This window comes from Chlorocebus sabaeus, chromosome 22 (assembly GCF_047675955.1).
Source record: "Chlorocebus sabaeus isolate Y175 chromosome 22, mChlSab1.0.hap1, whole genome shotgun sequence".
Taxonomy (NCBI): Eukaryota; Metazoa; Chordata; class Mammalia; order Primates; family Cercopithecidae; genus Chlorocebus; species Chlorocebus sabaeus.
Window position 1 is genome coordinate 86,934,778 of NC_132925.1, and position 19,101 is coordinate 86,953,878.

Genomic DNA, 19,101 nt, shown 5'->3' on the forward strand with positions numbered 1-19,101 from the left:
GAAATACGGCGTATCTGTCCTGCCTCTAGATCTTGCCCCACACAGACACCTCCTAGCGTCACTCCATGCCTTTGGGCCCTCCCATCAGCCAGTCACACTTACCTGGTGGCCAAGCCGCCTTCCTCCAGGAAGCCACTAGGGTAGCCCTATAGCCCTAGTCTTCCCCACCATCCCCGTTTCTCCCCAGGCTGGACTTAACGGAGAGCAGACTGAATCTTCACTGTCAGTTCCCTCCTAGCCCTGTGGAGCTTGGTGGAATGCCTGGTGTGAAGGGTCCTGGTGAAGGTTTCGCACCTTTCAGAAGGGGCACCTACCCCACTCCAACCTGAGCATACCTTTCTTTAGTATACATTCCTGCCCCCAGCCAAGGTCCACAGGACATTCGTCATTTGCTTATCTGAGGCCACTGTGGTTTTTGGCTTGTAGATCCCAATTTCCCAGAACCTGCCCCCAAGTGGGTGGGGCAGCAAACAAATTACTAATCCATTCCCCACTTGCTCTCAAGTTCAGAAGCCGCCTGGCAGACACTGGAGCCACGATGAAGCCCCCACGGCCTGTCCATACCTGCAGCAGAGTTCTGGTCCTGCTTTCACTGCTGGCCATCCACCAGACCACCACCGCCCAAAAGGTAGCCAGTGTCCGTGGGTGTGGCGTGAGCTGGGGGATGAGAGAACGCCTGGGAAGTGGGGAAGAGCCTCCGCATGTGTGAGCGTGTCCAGCGCAAGTGCGTGTGCATCAATGTGTGTGCCAAAAAATAGTGCAGACCTCCCGCCAGGCACTACCTCAAGGGCCTTACTGGTATTCTCCCACCTAATAGAGGGGATGATCCAATCACTTCCATTTTGTAAATGAGGAAATACAGTTTTACGAGCCTGGTTCTACCACTTTCTAGTAAGTGACCTCAGGGGAGTGATTTATTCTGTCTATGTCTCAGTTTCCTCATCTGTAAACAGGGTAATACTAGAACCTATTCAGAGGGTAGTGGTTGTGAAAACCAAACCCGTTGTATCTATTAAGTGCTTAAGACAGTGCCTGTCGCAGAGCAAATACCCAAGCGCATAAACAAGCCACTTGGCACCTCTGTGCCAAACTGCATTCAGGCAGCTGCATGCAGCCGAGCAGAGCTGGTGCGCGGGAGCATGTCACACACAAGCAGGTAAGAGGTGCCCGTGTGCCCCTCCTTGGGGGACACAGGTCTCAAGGCAAATGGCACATGCTAGGGAGTGCCCTGCCGAAGAGGGGGTGAGTTGGGGAGGGCCCACTGCGGAGCAGAGAGGAAGATTCCCAGCTCTTAGAGACCAGACTCTAGTCTACCTCCGAATTCTCCCAGCTCCCAGGGCTTCCTGGTAGGAGACTGGTGGGAGCTTTCCTGTTGCCACAGAGGCCAAAGTCTCCAGAAATCAAAGGACCTGGTCACTGCCCTTTTTCTGGGCAAAGCTAAGCCAGCGTGCAAAGCTCCCTGACCCCACCAGGGCTGTCACCCCTGCCAAAGGCTGTGTGTGATGCCCCTCCCAGACACTGGCCCCGGCTTCACCAGCTCCACTCCCTGCATGCTTGTTCTTCTCCGAGGGGCACTCTAGGCCCCCATAGATCAAGAAGGACGTGACCCCTGCCCTGTGGTGCCATAGGGTGGGGAATGAAGCACACAGCTACCTCTTACCTGAGGCAAATGTTCACATAGGAGATGCCTCACTGGGTTCAGCCTGAGGCCTGGTCAGTGGCTTAGTCAGACTGGGGGCCAGGGTTTGGTCTGGAGCCAGAGTCAGGGCCAACTCTTGAAGAGTGTCACCCTGAGCTGAGGTGGCATTGAAACCCTGCAACTCCCCTTCTTCTTTGCTGGTCCAGAATGGTATCGACATCTACAGCCTCACCGTGGACTCCAGGGTCTCATCCCGATTTGCCCACACGGTCGTCACCAGCCGAGTGGTCAATAGGGCCAGTACTGTGCAGGAGGCCACCTTCCAGATGGAGCTGCCCAAGAAAGCCTTCATCACCAACTTCTCCATGTAGGTGTCTTCCCACCTTCCTCCCCTCTCCACACCCCCCAGTGCTATGACTCCATCTGCTCTGTGCCAGCAAACCCTCTTCTTGAAGTGAGGCATGCCAGGGTGTGCATCTTCAGGAGTACACCCTGCACCTGGGGGGCACACAGGGAACAGGGACTTGCCAAGGGACTTGTTCTCAAAGATGCCCCCGTCCTTCCCTCCATCCAGCCATTCATCATCCCTAAGTGTTGTCCAGGTGGCAGGCAGAGAACCACAGCATCTTTGTGGCTTTGCCTTTGAGGAGCACAGACTTGAGGCCTCCTGAGGCCACACCAGGCAAGAGGGAGTCACCGAGATGCACATTCCAGCTCAAAGTACAGAAAACCTCCTAGATCCTTGGCTTCCCCACAGTGGAGAGTGGCTTGAGGAGGATTCTCCTCGTTACGCCCCAAGCTGGGATCCTGCAGAGGACATTTTTGCTCAGGCTGCATGAGAGATGCCTGAGGTCTCTCTGAACTCTGTGAGCCAGTGATGGTCCTTACTTTGTCCTCTGCCACCCTCCCCTCCCCTTCCCAACTCAGTTTTGTAATGTTTACTAAATGCACCAGGACGCTGTCTGTCCCTTGCCGCCAGGAAAAGCTGTGATTTAGGACAAGAGTGAGGCTTTTCCCAGAAACAGAGAGGGCGATGGTGGGGCAGAGAGGGAGTGTCTCTCATGCAGGGTCCACACTGGGGCCTCTGGAAAACTGCAGTGGGGGCTGGTCTCCTCCCTCAGGCCCCATGCACCCCTCACTCCACAGCAGCCCCTACTTTTCCTAACCCAGAGCCCGGGCCTATGCTGCCCAGCTTGCAGTGCAAGCCCTATGGGCCGTGTCAGCCTTCGACATGGATGCCAGGGTCAGCAGTTGCCAGGTCCAGGCCCATTGCATCTGCTGAGAGCCCAGGACTGTCAATTGCATTCTCTGGACCCAGATCCTGTTGCTGCATGAGTTAGGGGAGCAGAGGGCAGGTTCCCTGCTCCCTGACCTGGCCGGGAGCCCCAGCTGGGCATCTGGAGAGATAATGCACTGCCTACCCAGGAGAAGTGCCGCTGCCCACTCACCGGCCCCATCTGGGGCTGGAGTTAAATTATAACCAGGAAGATCAGGCAGGAGGGACGCATAGTCCTGACACCCTGGCTGCTCCCCCTCCTGCCCACTGCCACACACTCCCACACTTCCATACCACCAACAGATAGAGCAGGTGAAGTTGACCAGGCACATCCCTACTTACCCCACAAGGAGGCTCTGGCGAAGTCATTTTCCTCCCTGAGAAATGTCCTGGGCCATTCTTTCTCAGCCCCCAAAGGATGGCTGCTAGGAGCGTGTCCACACACTCAGGAATCCCGTCCACTAGTTGTCCAAAGCCTCCCTCCAGATATGCCAGCCTACCTGCAGGGTGCCTGCCTCTTATGGGAGGGAAGGGGGAGACTGCTGTAGGCGGAAAGGGCTCAGAGGCTCCAGCCCTGCGTCTCCTTCCTCCTCAGTCCTGGCCCCACATGGCTGCACACAGGGCTGGGAACGAGTGTGGCTCAGAGAGCTCTTGCTGGTGATGAACTGGTTCCCTGGAATGGTCCGTGAAGTGGAAGGGGCAGGTGGGAATGTGGGCCAGTTGGGCCAGACTGGACAGGTGGAGAGAAGGCAGGACTTAGCCCGGCCCTGCCCCTCTGCAGCCTCCCCTTCATCCCGTCTATAAAATGAATGCTTACTGGTACCGTACACACCTCTGGGAGCTAGAGGCCTGGCGCACTTTGCAGAGTGCCCTGTGCAGAGTCTTGTATGCAGTAGGTGCATAATAAATGGCCCTGGGCTCAGGCAAAGATGGAAGTCACTGTGTCGAGAGGCACACCAAGTCCAGAAAGGCGCTCTGGAGGAGGCAGGAGTGGAATGGAACCCTCACACCAGACTCTCAACAACTCCCACCCTTCTGCCCCCAGGATCATTGATGGCGTGACCTACCCAGGGATCATCAAGGAAAAGGCCAAAGCCCAGGCGCAGTACAGCGCAGCAGTGGCCAAGGGAAAGAGCGCCGGACTTGTCAAGTGAGCTGGCAGGGGGCAGCTTCAGCGGAGAGGGTCTAAACATAGGCCACCCTGCCTTTGGCCCTTAACCCTGCCCCCACCTCCACCAGCCTTACCCCACCTGTCCTGGAGGGGCAGGCCTGATGCCCTTCTCCCCCAGGGCCACCGGGAGAAACATGGAGCAGTTCCAGGTGTCAGTCAGTGTGGCTCCCAATGCCAAGATCACCTTTGAGCTGGTCTATGAGGAACTGCTCAAGCGGTGTCTGGGGGTGTATGAGCTGCTGCTGAAAGTGCGTCCCCAGCAGCTGGTCAAGCATCTGCAGGTACCTGCTGCTGCCTCTTCCGGGGAGGCCTCCTACATGACCGTTGCCCTGCTGAGGACGGCCCCTCTTTGCCCCTGGGCCTCGTGTGAGCCCCAGCCCAGGCTCCTGGCTGACCCAGGGACCCACATCTTGCCTCCAGATGGACATTCATATCTTCGAGCCCCAGGGCATCAGCTTCCTGGAGACAGAGAGCACCTTCATGACCAACCAGCTGGTAGATGCCCTCATCACCTCGCAGAATAAGACCAAGGTGGGTCTGTTGTGGTCAGCAGGCAAGGGTACCAAGGACCCTGCCTTCAGGCCAGCCCTATAAGCCTGGATTTCCAGAGAGCTGGATAGGCTCTCCGTCCAGTGAGGTGTGAGCTGGAGAGGCTCTTGAGATCTCTGTGTCCTTGCTGTCATTTGGCAGATGGGAAGGGCAAAGCCTAGAGAAGGACTGTGGTGTCCTCATATGAGCCCTGAGATCTGGCTGGGAAGGGGTTGGAGAATAGACTGATGTGAGGGTCTGGGGGCCAAGTGGAGAGGAGGAGATGGTTGGACTGCACACATCCTGGAACAGCCTCTGCTTGCACAACTCCAGGAACAGGGCGCTCATCACACCCCTCCCGTATGTGAAAGCGACCCATCAGTAATGCAGCCTGAAAGGAGGTGCCCTGGAATACGGACCCAAGGCTACATCCTGGAATTCTCATTTCCCAATATATGGACTGGGTAGAGGGTGTTGTTGGCCTGGCTTTGCTGTTCCTCCCAACTTCAGCCCAGATTATTCCTCCAGGCTCACATCCAGTTCAAGCCAACGCTCTCCCAGCAGCAAAAGTCCCCAGAGCAGCAAGAAACAGTCCTGGACGGCCACCTCATCATCCGCTATGATGTGGACCGGGCCGTCTCCGGGGGCACCATTCAGGTGGGTGGACTCCAGGCAAGAGCAGAGCAGCCTGGAGGTCTGTCCACCTGCAAGGGCCTGAGCTTGGGTGTTTTCGAAGAGGAAAAGAACCACCCTTACTTAGCAGTGTGCACCAGGGACCGGCACAGACAGAAGACACGTGATTTAGTTGTGTTGTCCCTGAAACTATTCCCTTTCCCAGGCAGAAAAGGTTTGTCTCTGAGAAGATCTGCCCTGTGGGGTTTCCCTCTTTGCCTCTGCTGCTGGGAGGCTCACAACTCAGTTTTACGCACATTTGCAGTAGTTTCTTTCACACTCGTTTCTGGCATTATTATTGTTGTTGTATTTTGGTGCAATCATGGCTCACTGCACCTTCAAACTCCCAGGTTCAAAAGATCCTCCTGCCTCAGCCTCCCTAGTAGCTGGGACTACAGGCATGCAACAACACACCTGGCTAATTTTTTTTTTTTTTTTTTTCCGATAGAGACAAGGTTGCCCAGGCTGGTGTTGAATTCCTGGGCTCAAGTGATCCTCCCACCTAAGCCTCCCAAAGTGCTGGAATTACAGGCGTGATTCACCACGCCCAGCCATTTCTGCCATTGTTGTTATAATTCCCTTTTACTCCATGGTTTTGAAGTCTTCCGTCTTTTCATGGTTGTCAGGTTTATGATGTCTGAACTTAGAACTTAGAAGGAAAAGTTGCAGGGAGCGTTCTAGTGGGCTATGCATGAGCAGGGAAGGCTTCTGCAAGAAAGGCGCTAGTCTGAGCCCTGAAAGAAGGCAAGGTTTTGGGGAGGTTAGCAGTGGGATGGAAATGGGATTGGAACAGAGCACAGAAACCCAAGAATTTGGGGTAAGGGGGATGAATGGGGATAGGGCACGATCATAGCTCTGATGGCCTGGGTGGGTCTTACTCTGGTCACAGATCGAGAATGGCTACTTTGTACACTACTTTGCCCCCGAGGGCCTAACCACAATGCCCAAGAATGTGGTCTTTGTCATTGACAAGAGCGGCTCCATGAGTGGCAGGAAAATCCAACAGGTAGGTCCTGTGGCCCAGAACAGGGCCCTGAGAACTCCCAGGCCCTTCACGCTATCAGCTGTGGTCCGACAGGCAGACCCCCTTCCTTCACCTTTTGGCACCGTGGGGCGGGTGGCTCTCAGGAGCCAAGGTTGGCCAGAGCCTAGGGCAGGCCCTGTTCCTAGAGCCGATACCATGACCTCACGCCTGAGACAGGAGTCCAAGGATGCCAGCCCAAGGGCACACGAGCCCTCAGGGAGCCCTTCTGAAGCAGTATTCCCTCTCCCTGACCAGACCCGGGAAGCCCTAATCAAGATCCTGGATGACCTCAGCCCCAGAGACCAGTTCAACCTCATCGTCTTCAGTACAGAAGCAACTCAGTGGAGGCCATCACTGGTGCCAGCCTCAGCTGAGAACGTGAACGAGGCCAGGAGCTTCGCTGCCGGCATCCAGGCCCTGGGAGGTAAGTTCTTCTGTGGCCCTGCAGGGTGGGGGCTTCCAGGGCTCCTGGCTGGGGGCCACCTTGAGAGTGTGTGCTCCTCAGGGACCAACATCAATGATGCGATGCTGGTGGCTGTGCAGTTGCTGGACAGCAGCAACCAGGAGGAGCGGCTGCCCGACGGGAGCGTCTCGCTCATCATCCTGCTCACTGATGGCGACCCCACCGTGGGTGAGGGCCCTGCCTGCGACTCCAGGACACGCTGCATGGGGAGGCGGCTGGGGCTGCACCTGGGCTTGCTGTGGGACCTGGGCAGGGAGAGGGGGTCAGTGAGGCCCCTCGGCTCTGAGGTTCCAGAACTATTCATTGAGTAAATCACTGTTTTCTCACCCTCATCCCAAACCCCTGGGTCCAGGGGAGACTAACCCCAGGAGCATCCAGAAAAACGTGCGGGAAGCTGTAAGTGGCCGGTACAGCCTCTTCTGCTTGGGCTTCGGCTTCGACGTCAGCTATGCCTTCCTAGAGAAGCTGGCACTGGACAACGGTGGCCTGGCCCGGCGCATCCATGAGGACTCAGACTCTGCCCTGCAGCTCCAGGTGCCAGCATGCCCCAGGTGGGCTGCACAGAGAAGTGGGCAGACCCAGCCTGGCCTTTATGACACCCCCAACTCTGCAGGACTTCTACCAGGAAGTGGCCAACCCACTGCTGACAGCAGTGACCTTCGAGTACCCAAGCAATGCCGTGGAGGAGATCACTCAGAATAACTTCCGGCTCCTCTTCAAGGGCTCAGAGATGGTGGTGGCTGGGAAGCTCCAGGCCCAGGGGCCTGATGTGCTCACAGCCACAGTCAGTGGGAAGCTGGTGAGTGTGGCCAAAGCCACCCTGGAGGGGAAGGGCAGCCTCCCCCTCTGCATCCGGAGGGGCTGGGCTCCAATCCCAGACCTGCCCCGCTCCAGCTTTCCCCTCTGCTGCCTATGGATGACACAGGGGCATGGCAAGGATTCAATGAGAAAATGGAGTGATTCTCATGAGACCACCTGTGCTGTGCCCAGCACATACAGGCCCTCAGCAACGGGTGTGTGCACCTGTGAGCACAGGTGAGGGCAGGGATTCCTCCCTAGTCGTCATCCCCTCCTGTCCTGGTACCAGCCCTCTCAGGTTGCAGTTGGACAGGGGAGGGCTGCTCCTATTTCACAGATGAGCAGACTGAGCTCCAGGCAGGGCGGACCGCTTGCCCTGGGCCCCACTGCAACCGGGCCAAGAGCCCAGCTTGCTACGTGGCACCCTGTCCTTGCCCAGCCTTCCCTGCCTCCTCCCAGGGACCCCCTGTCATTCCACAAAGAGAAACTGAGCACCAGCCCTGTGGCAGGGCCTTCTTCAGCCCCTGGGGTGCAGCGGTGAATGAGGTTGACCCCTCCGTGCCCTCATAGGAGAGACAGCCCAAGGACATGTCATCACACAAACGAGCTACAGGCTGGGATCTAACCCCGGACTCAGGGGAGCAGCACTAGGAGCCCCAGCCTGGCCTGGGGATCAGGGAGGGTTTCCTGGAGGAAGCCCAGCAGAGACTAAGGGATAAGGAGGAGGTGGGAAGAGTCCAGATGGGGCAGTGGAGGAATATGTTAGGCCCCTGTGGCATGAGGGCAGCGAGTGTGAAGAGAATAGCAGTGGGCGCTGGGGGCCCATGGCCTTGTCTCAGGACAAGTCCCCAAGTGTCATGACTGTTGGTACAGGCTGTGTGGCCACCCTGCCTGGCTTCAAACCCAGCTCTGCCACCTCGAAATGGGAGACATGGAGAAGTCACTTAATCTCCATGTACCGCAGTTTCCTCCTATGGAAACATGGGAATAAGTCACTGCCCCCCTCAGAAAGCCACTGTGATTGATGTCCAGTGTAAGCACGCCATACACGTCAGCAGCTGATTTAGATTGGAGGCCGTGGGTTCCCACAGTGCGGAACCCAAGGTGATTCAGGGGAGGTCACAGACAGACATGGCTTTGTTTTAGTAGTTATTTACTTATTTTAATGTGTATTCTGAAAAATCTGACCTGAACCTCAGACCTAAGTTTGCTTTTTTTCTTTCTTTTTTTTTTTTTTTCCTTTGAGACAGAGGCTCGCTCTGTCACCCAGGCTGGAGTCCGGTGGTGCGATCTCGGCTCACTGCAAGCTCCACCTCCCGGGTTTACGCCATTCTCCTGCCTCAGCCTCCCGAGTAGCTGGGACTACAGGCACCCGCCACCGGCTAATTTTTTTTTTTGTATTTTTAGTAGAGACAGGGCTTCACCATGTTAGCCAGGATGGTCTCGATCTCCTGACCTTGTGATCCGCCCACCTTGGTCTCCCAGAGTGCTGGGATTACAGGCGTGAGCCACCGCGCCCGGCCCCGATCCAAGATTTTATGGGTATAAAGCCAAGTAAAAATTATTAGCCTACTTAAAGTTCATTTAAGGAAAAATATCAATTAAGTAGCTGTATGTGTGGATGGGGCAAAATCCATGCAGGTGGCCTGTGTGTGCCGAAGCTGTGGAAAGCCAGCCAGGGTGAGAGACAGGCTGGTTCCAGTGGGAGTAGAGGCACAGGTCTGATCCACATTGTGAAAAGGTCTCTTGACCACTCGGCGAGCTCTGGTGGGAGAGGCCTGGGATTCCTCTGCCTTAGAAGCCCATTTCCCAGGCAGGGAGCTGGGTCAGTCTGAGACCACAGGCCCCTCCCTGAGGGAAGAGGGAGCGGGTTCACATAGAGCTTGGGTGCACGCTTCCCTGTCATGGTCCCACAGTGGCCAGCTGCAGAGGGGCCTGCTTCCACAGGGACAGCCGTTGGGTGGATGGAGCCCCAGACCCGGAGCCACGACATCTGCCTTCTGTTCTCAAATCTGCCTCTGAGCCCCGGGAAGGTCCTTCCCTCCCTGTCCCTTTCCCCCACCTTTGGGGTAAGGGCAGGCTGTAGCTAGGGACCCTTCCTGCTCCACACTTCACTTGCAAATCCTTCCTGCTGCTGTTTCTACACTGGCCTGAGGTTCCCATCCCTTTCTTCCAGAGGTTTGGCTGATCTGAGTTCTGGCGCCGTGCCTGCCTTGTTGTACCTGGGCTACTTTGTTACCTTTTATCTTCACCTCCATCTCATCCCTGTATGCTCTGTGACTGAGCCCCTTGCACCCCTAAGCCCCCTCCTTACCCCCACTCAAAGGAAATGCAGTCCTCACAGTCAGTGTGTGGGACCTGCCCCAGCTCCAATCATGGAAGAGCTCAGAAGTGCCAGGCCAGATGCAGATGTCCGGCCCTCACTGTTCCTGCCCTGGCTGGGTCCCTCTTTCCAGCCTACGCAGGACATCACTTTTCAAACCGAGTCCAGCGTGGCAGAGCAGCAAGCGGAGTTCCAGAGCCCCAAGTATATCTTCCACAACTTCATGGAGAGGCTCTGGGCATGCCTGACTATCCAGCAGCTGCTGGAGCAGAGGTGAGTGCATCAGCACCTCCCTAAGCCTGTCGGTAGGGGGCAGGCACCGGTGGCACGGGACAGCACCTAAGCATGGAGAGAGGGGGGTCTTGGTATCATGTCCAAGCTCCAGATTCTCCCGGTCCCTAGAAGGGGCTGGATGGAAAATCTGTTCCTGAATTCAGGGACCTCCTGAGTTCTGATGTCCTTCACCTACAGTGTCTCCGCATCTGACGCTGATCAGCAGGCCCTCCTAACCCGAGCGCTGAATTTATCGCTTGCCTACAGCTTTGTCACACCTCTCACATCTATGGTAGTCACCAAACCCGAAGACCAAGAGCAGTCTCAAGTTGCTGAGAAGCCTGTGGAAGGCGGTGGGTGTGGGGTTGAGATCTCAGCCTCCCAGGTAGCAGAGTTTGGACCCAGCATTCTCCCGACTCTTCCCTGCATCCTGACCAAGACCCCAACCGTGCCCCCAACAGACTCCCGCTGGGAGATTCAGCCTATTCACTGATGAGGAAAGTGAAGCCAGGTTTCCTATCTCCCCAAATTCATTGCACCTACGATATAGTCCAGGATTGGGTAGCAAGATAAAACACAAGCGCTTTGAATTGATGAAAACCACCCTGACAGTGTCTGTCCGTGTCTCTGTCTGTCTGTCTCTCTCTCTCTCTCTGTTTTATCCAGAAAGTAGAAACAGGAACGTCCACTCAGGTAAGCAGCGAACATCCTCAAAGGCTGTGCTGGGTGGTGGTCTGCTAACACAGGGTCCAGGGCGCCAGCCCTGTGAGGTTACTGGCCAGGGCCCAGGTCCGCCCAGGCCTCTCCAGCCCAGCCCTGCTGCCAGGCGGTGGCATAGTCTGACCCAGCACGCTGGTGCATTTAGTCACCTGTGCATTCAGATATTGGCTGCTCCTCCAGCCCTGTCCCCAGCACTGGGAATACAGTCCCCATTCAAGCGGGGCCACAGGAAGGTGGGTGCAAGATGCAAACCCAGGTCCCACTGATTTCCAGGTTCCACTTTCTTCAGATATTATCTCCAGGGAGCAAAAATGCCAAAACCAGGTGACAAAGTTGGAGGTGGGGGGAGGGGAGATTGATAGATCGGGCTCGGTCCTGGCTGTGGAGGGGAGTGCCTTGCCCAGCTCCTCTGGCTGGTGACAGCCCTCGGGCCTCAGTTCAGTTGTATCTGATTAGGACTTGACCACACAGAGGCTTCCTTTTCTCCAAGAAGAGGATTGAGTAGACAAGGTAGTTTGAGGGGTTCTGCCACATCCCCGGGGGGGCGGAGTTCGAGGGGGGTCCATTATTGTTCCAGCATTGATTATCTCCCAGCTGTGGGGGGAGAGGCTCCCTGAGTTGGCCGGGTGTGGGGAGAGGGGACGTAGTTGCCCTCTCCGCACCCACTCGTGGGTGGATCTGAAGCCCTGACTGTGAGGACCCACACCCCACCTCAGAGAAGACTGCATCTGTCAACTTCTCCAAAGCTGGAGCTGCTGGCTCCCTGTTGAATTTCGGACCCGGGGTTCTCAGCTCGGGGCAACTTGGACCCCCAGGACCTCCTGATGCTCCTGACCATGCTGCTCTCCGCCCCTTCCGCCGTCTGGCCATCTGTAAGCCGCCTTCCGGTCCTGTGAGGGCCTCAGTTTCCTCATGGTGGTCCTTGAGCCTGCCCCACAGAGGGGGTTGGGGTAAAGCACGCACTGCAGGCCAGGCCAGGGATGGCTGATGAGGGCACGATGTGAAGTAATTGTGGGTCAGTTCAACCTGGGATCATTTACTGGGGCCGGCGGGGGAGTGCATTTCCTAAGGAGGCTGTCCTCACCTTCCCAGCTCTCTGCAGCTGCCCCATGCCCAGTCCTCAGCATCTCATCTCAGGTGCGAGCTCTCCCAGGTCCTTCAGCTGCCCTGAGGTTGTCAGACCACAGGCTGTGATAGAGCAGCCTCTCCCACACTCCTTGTTCAGAGGGGACCCTAGGCCCTAAGAGGGGCAGGGACTGGCCAAGTGTGCACGTCACAGCGCTCTTTGGAGCAGTCCTTGCCAGCTTCCTCCCTCTGAAGGCCCCTCTCCCCACTACCCCTTGTACGGACATCAGGCCTCCCCTCCCCAAGGCAGGACTTCACCTGTCCTTTACTTTCACTGAGTAGGATCCACTATACTCTAGAGGCTGACTCATGAGGAAACCTTCTAGGAAGGGAGGGCTTCCTCCGTTCAGAAAGTCAACAGAGGTCCCTTGAACTGTTTCTGATCCCCAAATCTGCACTCAAACACAGCTGCAGAGCCAGGCTGGACCTATCCCTGACAGCATGCTCTTCTGTTTGAAAATCTCCCATGACAAAGGCCATTCTAGGTGGAGCGTATGTGTGGCAGGATGGGGGGCCGCAGCGTGGTGACAGCGGTGGCTGCGCCACTGGTTGCTCGCCTCCTGACGGTCTCCCTGCTCCCTTTCTGTTTCCTGATGTTCCTGCCCTGATGCCTGCTTCAGCACCACCAGCCACCTCAAATCCTGATCCAGCTGTGTCTCATGTCACGAATACCAAAATCAAAGGTGCCCCCAAGACCAGAGGCCCTGTCCTAACAGGGGGATCCTGGGAGGGGAGTGACCTGTCACGTGAGCGTCTTGATGTTGAAGTAGAGAGGGAACCCGGCCATACCTGGTCACTACTCCTTCCCTCAACCTCCCACTCCTCAGGAAGGGGCTGCCTAAACCCAGACTTTTTCTTCTTTTAGAAACAACCATGACAACCCAAACCCCAGGTAAGTTCCCAGCCCCCTGGGCCCCCTTCCACATCCTTGCCCCTAGCCTGCCCTTCCTGCTCCAGGAGCTGTGCCCTGGCTGTCCCAGCCCCCATACAGGCTCCCTCTGCCATCCTGCCACTGCCTGGGCAAAGCGTGGAGCAGCTCTGTGTGGACCCCAGACATCACCAGGGGCCAATGAACCTGCTCTCAGACCCTGAGCAAGGTGAGAGGGGGCACACCCAGAGAGACCCAGATACTACTGACACCCACCCACCACCTGCCCACAGAGACACACACAGTGCGTGCAGGCTGGCCCCACACAGGCCCCTCCCAGATCATAGCATGGTCCTGCCTCCAAGCCCCGGCATGGGCACACACTCACACAGCCACCCCAGGGACCTTCCACTGGGCACCTTGTGTGCAGGTGTGGGTGGCCTAGGCACAGATAAGCATGGCAGCCATGTGGAGGTGAGCCTAGAGGAGGAGCCAGGGTGGGGCAAGGGTCCAGGGAGCTTCCTAGGGTCGCATAGGGATGGCAGGGCCCTGGCGGGCACACAGAGACCAGCATAAGGATGTTCCAGATGGAGGAGTTAGTGCCTGCAGATACAGAGCCCCAAAAGATGAGACCCTAGAAGGTGTGGATGAGACTGGCAGGAAGAGACAGGGGTGCTGGCTAGGCCCCGCCCCTTCAATCCTGAACCAGACATGGAGACACACTCCACTCAGCGATGCTCACCCCCCCTCCGCCCAGTCCTGCTCAAAGCCAAAGGACATCCACGGCTTTCTCATTCCTCAGATGCATGTGGTCTCCCACTTCCTCAGCCCTGGGAGTGTCTTTCCTGAGGGCAGGCAGCACCGATTCTCCATCTTACCCTTGGCTGCAGCATCTAGCTCAGGGCCAGGCGCTCCATAGGGTGTTCTGAAGGCTTGTGGACTGGAGACAAGTTAATTCTCAAAGGCCTCATCTGAGGGTGGCCATCGCTGAGGATTTAGGGGCCCCTCCAAAGCCATAGACACCAGGGGTGAGTGGAGAGATTGTGGAGCCAGCCCCCAGTGTGAAGGAGTGCTGAGAAAGGGACGCCCCTCCTGATGAGGGAGGGAGCTGCTGCGGAACTCCAGGGGCTGTGATCAGGGAGGACTCCCTGTGCAGGTCGGTGTCAGCCCTGGCTGGGGCCCAACTTTGACCTCTCTGGTTTGGTCTTCCCAGGGGTTGAGGTGACTGGCCAGTATGAGAGGGAGAAGGCTGGGTTCTCATGGATCGAAGTGACCTTCAAGAACCCTCCAGTCCGGGTTCATGCATCCCCTGAACACGTGGTGGTAACTCGGAACCGAAGAAGCTCTGCGTACAAGTGGAAGGAGACGCTGTTCTCAGTGATGCCCGGGTAAGGCCCAGGCTGGAGCCCGGGGCCAGGGGTTGCCCTTTCAGGCTACAGTGGCTGATGATGGTACCAGCAGGTGGCCTGAAGCCATGGACCCAAGAATAGAGTGGCTACACTCACAGGAGGTGCAAAAGACAAGAGCCCTGCCGTATACCCCTGCAGTTCCAGAGGGCACTGAGGATTTGTCCTGGGGACCTAACCCAGGTCGCTATCCCATGCAGGAGACAGTGTGGTTTGGAGCTAGCTCTGCTGCTCATCCTTTGTGACCCTGGGCAGGCAGCTTAGTTCCTCTGAACCTCAGTTTCTTCACTAATAACCAGTACTCATCATCCTGGCCCAGAGTCAGAAGGCTGAGGGGAGAACCCAGTGAGAGAGTGTAGTTGGGAGCACTTTGCCATCAGATGATGCAGTGCCCCCCAGGCACCCCACAGCATGGCGCTGTCTACGTAGTGACGTGATATTCTGATGACAGTAGTGAGAAGCTAGAGAGCACTGTTGACAGCAGGTTACCAGCATTCTCTTTAGCATATCCTTGGAGCTTTGCTAAGGAGACACAAGTCAGTGGCCTCAAATACTGAGCAGCTGGTGAATAATGGAGGCAGAAGGCCACTTCTTCTGGGTGGGGGAGCTCACTGCTTCACAGTGGCCTTCCAGGGACAGTCTTCCAGTTTTGCAGATCGCGAGGGGCCTTGGGGAAGGGCTGAGGCCCTGGTCCTCCGTGGGCAGTGGCCTCCGAACCCCCGGCCTGTGTCATAGCTCACCCTTTTCCAAGTGTGGAGAGGCTTGTCCAGCCCTGCCTCACCCAGCCCTTCTCGGGAACTCCCTTGCATTTGACAGATGAGTGCACACCCAGCTAATCCAAGGGCTCACCCAAAAACCTTCCCAAGTTCATAAAAGATCTAGGCCCAGTGTGGTGGCTCACGCCTATAATCCCAACACTTTGGGAGGCTGAGGTGGGTGGATTGCCTGAGCTCAGGAGTTTGAGACCAGCCTGGGAAACACGGTGAAACCCCATCTCTACTAAAATACAAAAAATTAGCCAGGCATGGCAGCATGCACCTGTAATCCTAGCTACTTGGGAGGCCGAGACAGGAGAATCACTTCAACCTGGGAGGTGGAGGTTGCAGTGAGCCGAGATCATGCCATTGCACTCCAGCCTGGGCGACAGAGTGAGACTCCATCTCAAAAATAAAATAAAAGATCTAAAAGTTGGCCAGGTACGGTGGCTCATGCCACCCAAGACAAGTGTAATCCCAACACTCTGTGAGGCCGAGGTGGGTGGATCACTTAAGGCCAGGAGTTTGAGACCAGCCTGGCCAACATAGTGAAACCCCGTCTCTACTAAAAATACAAAAACTAGCCAGGTGTGGTGGTGGGCACCTGTAAACCCAGCTACTCAGGAGGCTGAGAATTGCTTGAACCTGGGAGACGGAGGATGTAGTAAGCTAAGTTAATACCACTGCACTCCAGCCTGGGTGACAGAGTAAGACCCTGTCTCCAAAGAAAAAAAAAAAGAAAAAAAAAAATCTAAAATTCCTTGCTATCTGGTAGATTCACTAAAATCAATAGCATTTTTATGCCTAGAAAATGAAATAGAAGTAAAATCCTATTAATTATGGGGAGAGAGTGTCCAAATACTTTCATGAGCTACAGAAGACATAAAGAAGAATAGGTGGCCGGGCGCGGTGGCTCACGCCTGTAATCCCAGCACTTTGGGAGGCTGAGGCGGGAGGATCACAAGGTCAGGAGATTGAGACCATCCTGGCGAACACTGTGAAACCCTGTCTCTACTAAAAATACAAAAAAATTAGCTGGGCAGGGGAATGGCATGAACCTGGGGGGCAGAACTTGCAGTGAGTGGAGATCACTCCACTGTATTCAAGCCTGGGCAACAGAGCGAGACTCCATCTCAAAAAAAAAGATAAAAGAAAAATAGGCTGGGCGCAGTGGCTCCTGCCTGTAATCCCAGCACTTTGGGAGGCCGAGGCAGGTGGATCACCTCAGGTCAGGAATTGGAGACCAACTTGGCCAACATGGCGAAACCCCGTCTCTACTAAAAATACAAAAATTAGCCGGGTGTGGTGGCGGCACATGCCTGTAATCCCAGCTACTCAGGAGGCTGAGGCAGGAGAATCGCTTGAACCCAGGAGGTGGAGGTTGCAGTGAGCTGAGATCACGCCACTGCACTCCAGCCTGGGTGACAAAGCAAGACTCTGTCTCAAAAAAAAAAAAAAAAACACCACATCTTTTAGATTGAATTGAAACAACAGGACAGTATATGTTTAGGGAAAATTTGTTTAAAATAACCTCTGAGTAACAGCAGGGTCTTATTCAACATGCTTAAAGGAACCTAACATTCATGAGAACACCAAAAAGGCAAGAATTTCAAGGGTTATTTCAACTAAAAAAATGAGAAGACAGAATGAGAAGAGGCCTACCCTTTAGACATTAAACACATGATCAAACACGAGTCATCCAAAGAGAGTGCACCAGCTGCATAACAAAAGGGACAGAGTGGATGCATCAGAGAAACTCCTTCAATCATATAAAACTAATTTATGAGAAAGTGAATTAAAAAAACCAGAGGCCGGGCGCCGTGGCTCACGCCTGTTATTCCAGCACCTTGGGAGGCTGAGGCTGGCAGATTGCTTCAGCTCAGGAGTTCGAGACCAGCCTGGGCAACATGGTGAAACCCTGTGTCTCTTAAAAATAAAAAAAATTAGCTGGGCATGGTGGCATGTACCTGCAGTACCAGCTACTTGAGAGGCAGAGGTGGGAGAATCACTTGAGCCAAGGAGGCACAGGCTGCAGTGAGCTGAGATCACACCACTGCACTGCAGCCTGGGGGACAGAGTGAGACCCTGTCCATGCCCCCACAGAAAAGAGAAAGAAAAGAAGTGCTGGGGAAACCGGACATCATTAGGTTAACTTTGGTCCTATTTTACCAATGAGGAAATGGAAACCCAGATTTAAGGGCCTTCCCACCTAGGGCCACTCCATGACTTCCTGGACAAGAGGGGAAGCCCAGCCCGCTCCCCACCCTGACTGCTGAGGCTCCGAGCACGCGTCTGTACCTTCCCGCTCGAGACGCTGGGTCTTTCCACAGCCTGAAGATGACCATGGACAAGACGGGCCTCCTGCTGCTCAGTGACCCAGACAAAGTGACCATCGGCCTGTTGTCCTGGGATGGCCGTGGGGAGGGGCTCCGGCTGCTTCTGCGCGACACTGGCCGCTTCTCCAGCCACGTTGGCGGGTCCCTTGGTACTGTGCCCGGCCTTCCTCAGAAACCAGCTGTGCCTGGGAACAGGCGGTGCCCTCCCCTGCACGCGCCTCCCAGGCTCCCTCTGTCTCTCACCCTTACTGACCCACCCTTTGTATCTCAGGCCAGTTTTACCAGGAGGTGCTCTGGGGATCTCCAGCAGCGTCAGATGACAGTAGACGCACGCTGAGGGTTCAGGGCAGTGACTACTCTGCCACCAGGTGACTTGGCACAAGCAGACCGCTGAGCCTGGCTGGGGTGGGGTGGGGACTGGGAGGCCAGGAGCCAGGCTCTCCAGGGCCCCACTCCTGTCCTTGCCCAGCAACTAGACAGAGTCCGGTGGAAGGTTGATGCTGTAGACGTGTCTAAGCCAGCTTTCAGTGACCCCACAAAAGATGGATGGGCTTCTCGGACCCACAGAAAGCACATGGGCCCTGAGATCCCTGGGGTTGGTTGGGGACGGTAGGAACCTCTCCCTGTCCACACCCTGAGCTCCCAGAGCCCTGAATGCTGGAGACCACACGTACTGACTTCTCTAGAGCAGGCTCTGGGTGACTGGGCCTTGTTTGCCTGTGCTGGAGGGAATTCTAGAGGGACCCCAGGACTCCCTACCCTCCATGTTCCTGTCCCCAGCTGTCTCCCTCCTTTCCCACCACACCTGAGATTTGCTGACCACATGCCTATCTGTCTGTCTGTCTTTCCATTTCAGAGAGCGCAGGCTGGATTACCAGGAGGGGCCCCCGGGAGTGGAGATTTCCTGCTGGTCTGTGGAGCTGTAGTTCTGATGGAAGGAGCTGTGTCCAGCCTGTACGCTTGGCTGCCCCCTTGCAACTGCAGGGCCGCTTCTGGGGCCTGGACCACCATGGGGATAAAAAGTCCCACTCATTACAAATAAAGAAAGGTGGTGTGAGCCCGGGAAGTGGGTGTCTCTGGTTCCCTGTGGCCAAACCCTAGGGCCTCAGCCTTACATCCTGAACCTTTAGCATCATGGAACACTGAAGCTTCCACTGTCAGCTCTCAAGGGTCCATGGCCAGGAGGGCCCATGCTGAACTTTCAATCCAGCCCCTTCACTTTACAAATAAGGAAACTGAGCTCTAACCACCCATTTGAGATGTCACTCCCGCCCCCAGCGAGGGGCCCAGGGCTGGAAGCATTCTCCAGGAGCAGAGGTTCAGTTTTGACTACAAAAAAAAAGAGTGAACGGGGTTGGAATTCTTTCTAGTCCAACTCCTAAACTTTCTCAGTGAGCTTTTGGACCTCTCTGCAATGGGATTTGCTTTATACAATCTGATTTTCATAGCTGTGCTGAGGAGCAGACCTGTCTGCTCGTTGTCTTGTAAGGAAGCACCGGGTCTTCGAAGGAGACACAGAGGCGAGGCCCCAGGTGTAGCAGGGAAATAGGCCTGTTCCCAGGAACCTCTCGTCTAATAGGGCTGATCTGGGTCCCAACTCTAAATCCTGTGCTGTTGAGGGTCTCCTTCCCTGTTCTTGCCCCAGAGTTAGGCACCCCAAAGATTCCACCAATTCCTGTATGGGCAACGTATACTTTAAAAAATTTATGGCTGGGTGTAGTGGC

General features: G+C 55.8%; 1 protein-coding gene across 2 annotated transcripts; it reads left to right on the forward strand.

The window, feature by feature from the left end:
* The first annotated feature begins 524 nt into the window (after positions 1 to 524).
* On the forward strand, positions 525 to 18,434 carry ITIH4 (inter-alpha-trypsin inhibitor heavy chain 4). Of its 2 annotated transcripts, none has more exons than XM_073010051.1 (24): positions 525 to 628; positions 1,846 to 2,006; positions 3,961 to 4,065; positions 4,205 to 4,367; positions 4,507 to 4,617; positions 5,143 to 5,271; positions 6,176 to 6,292; positions 6,566 to 6,734; positions 6,816 to 6,941; positions 7,126 to 7,307; positions 7,387 to 7,572; positions 10,028 to 10,167; positions 10,366 to 10,520; positions 10,834 to 10,860; positions 11,161 to 11,211; positions 11,359 to 11,397; positions 11,604 to 11,759; positions 12,633 to 12,695; positions 12,878 to 12,904; positions 12,993 to 13,109; positions 14,094 to 14,268; positions 17,372 to 17,526; positions 17,649 to 17,745; positions 18,234 to 18,434. In XM_073010051.1, exons 1-24 carry the CDS (start codon positions 539 to 541, stop codon positions 18,301 to 18,303), a joined length of 2,811 nt encoding a protein of 936 aa, XP_072866152.1. In that variant the 5' UTR covers positions 525 to 538; the 3' UTR covers positions 18,304 to 18,434. The 2 variants fall into 2 exon arrangements, with proteins under 2 accessions (XP_072866152.1, XP_072866153.1); XM_073010052.1 differs by having other exon boundaries at positions 11,634 to 11,759.
* Positions 18,435 to 19,101: the final 667 nt, after the last annotated feature.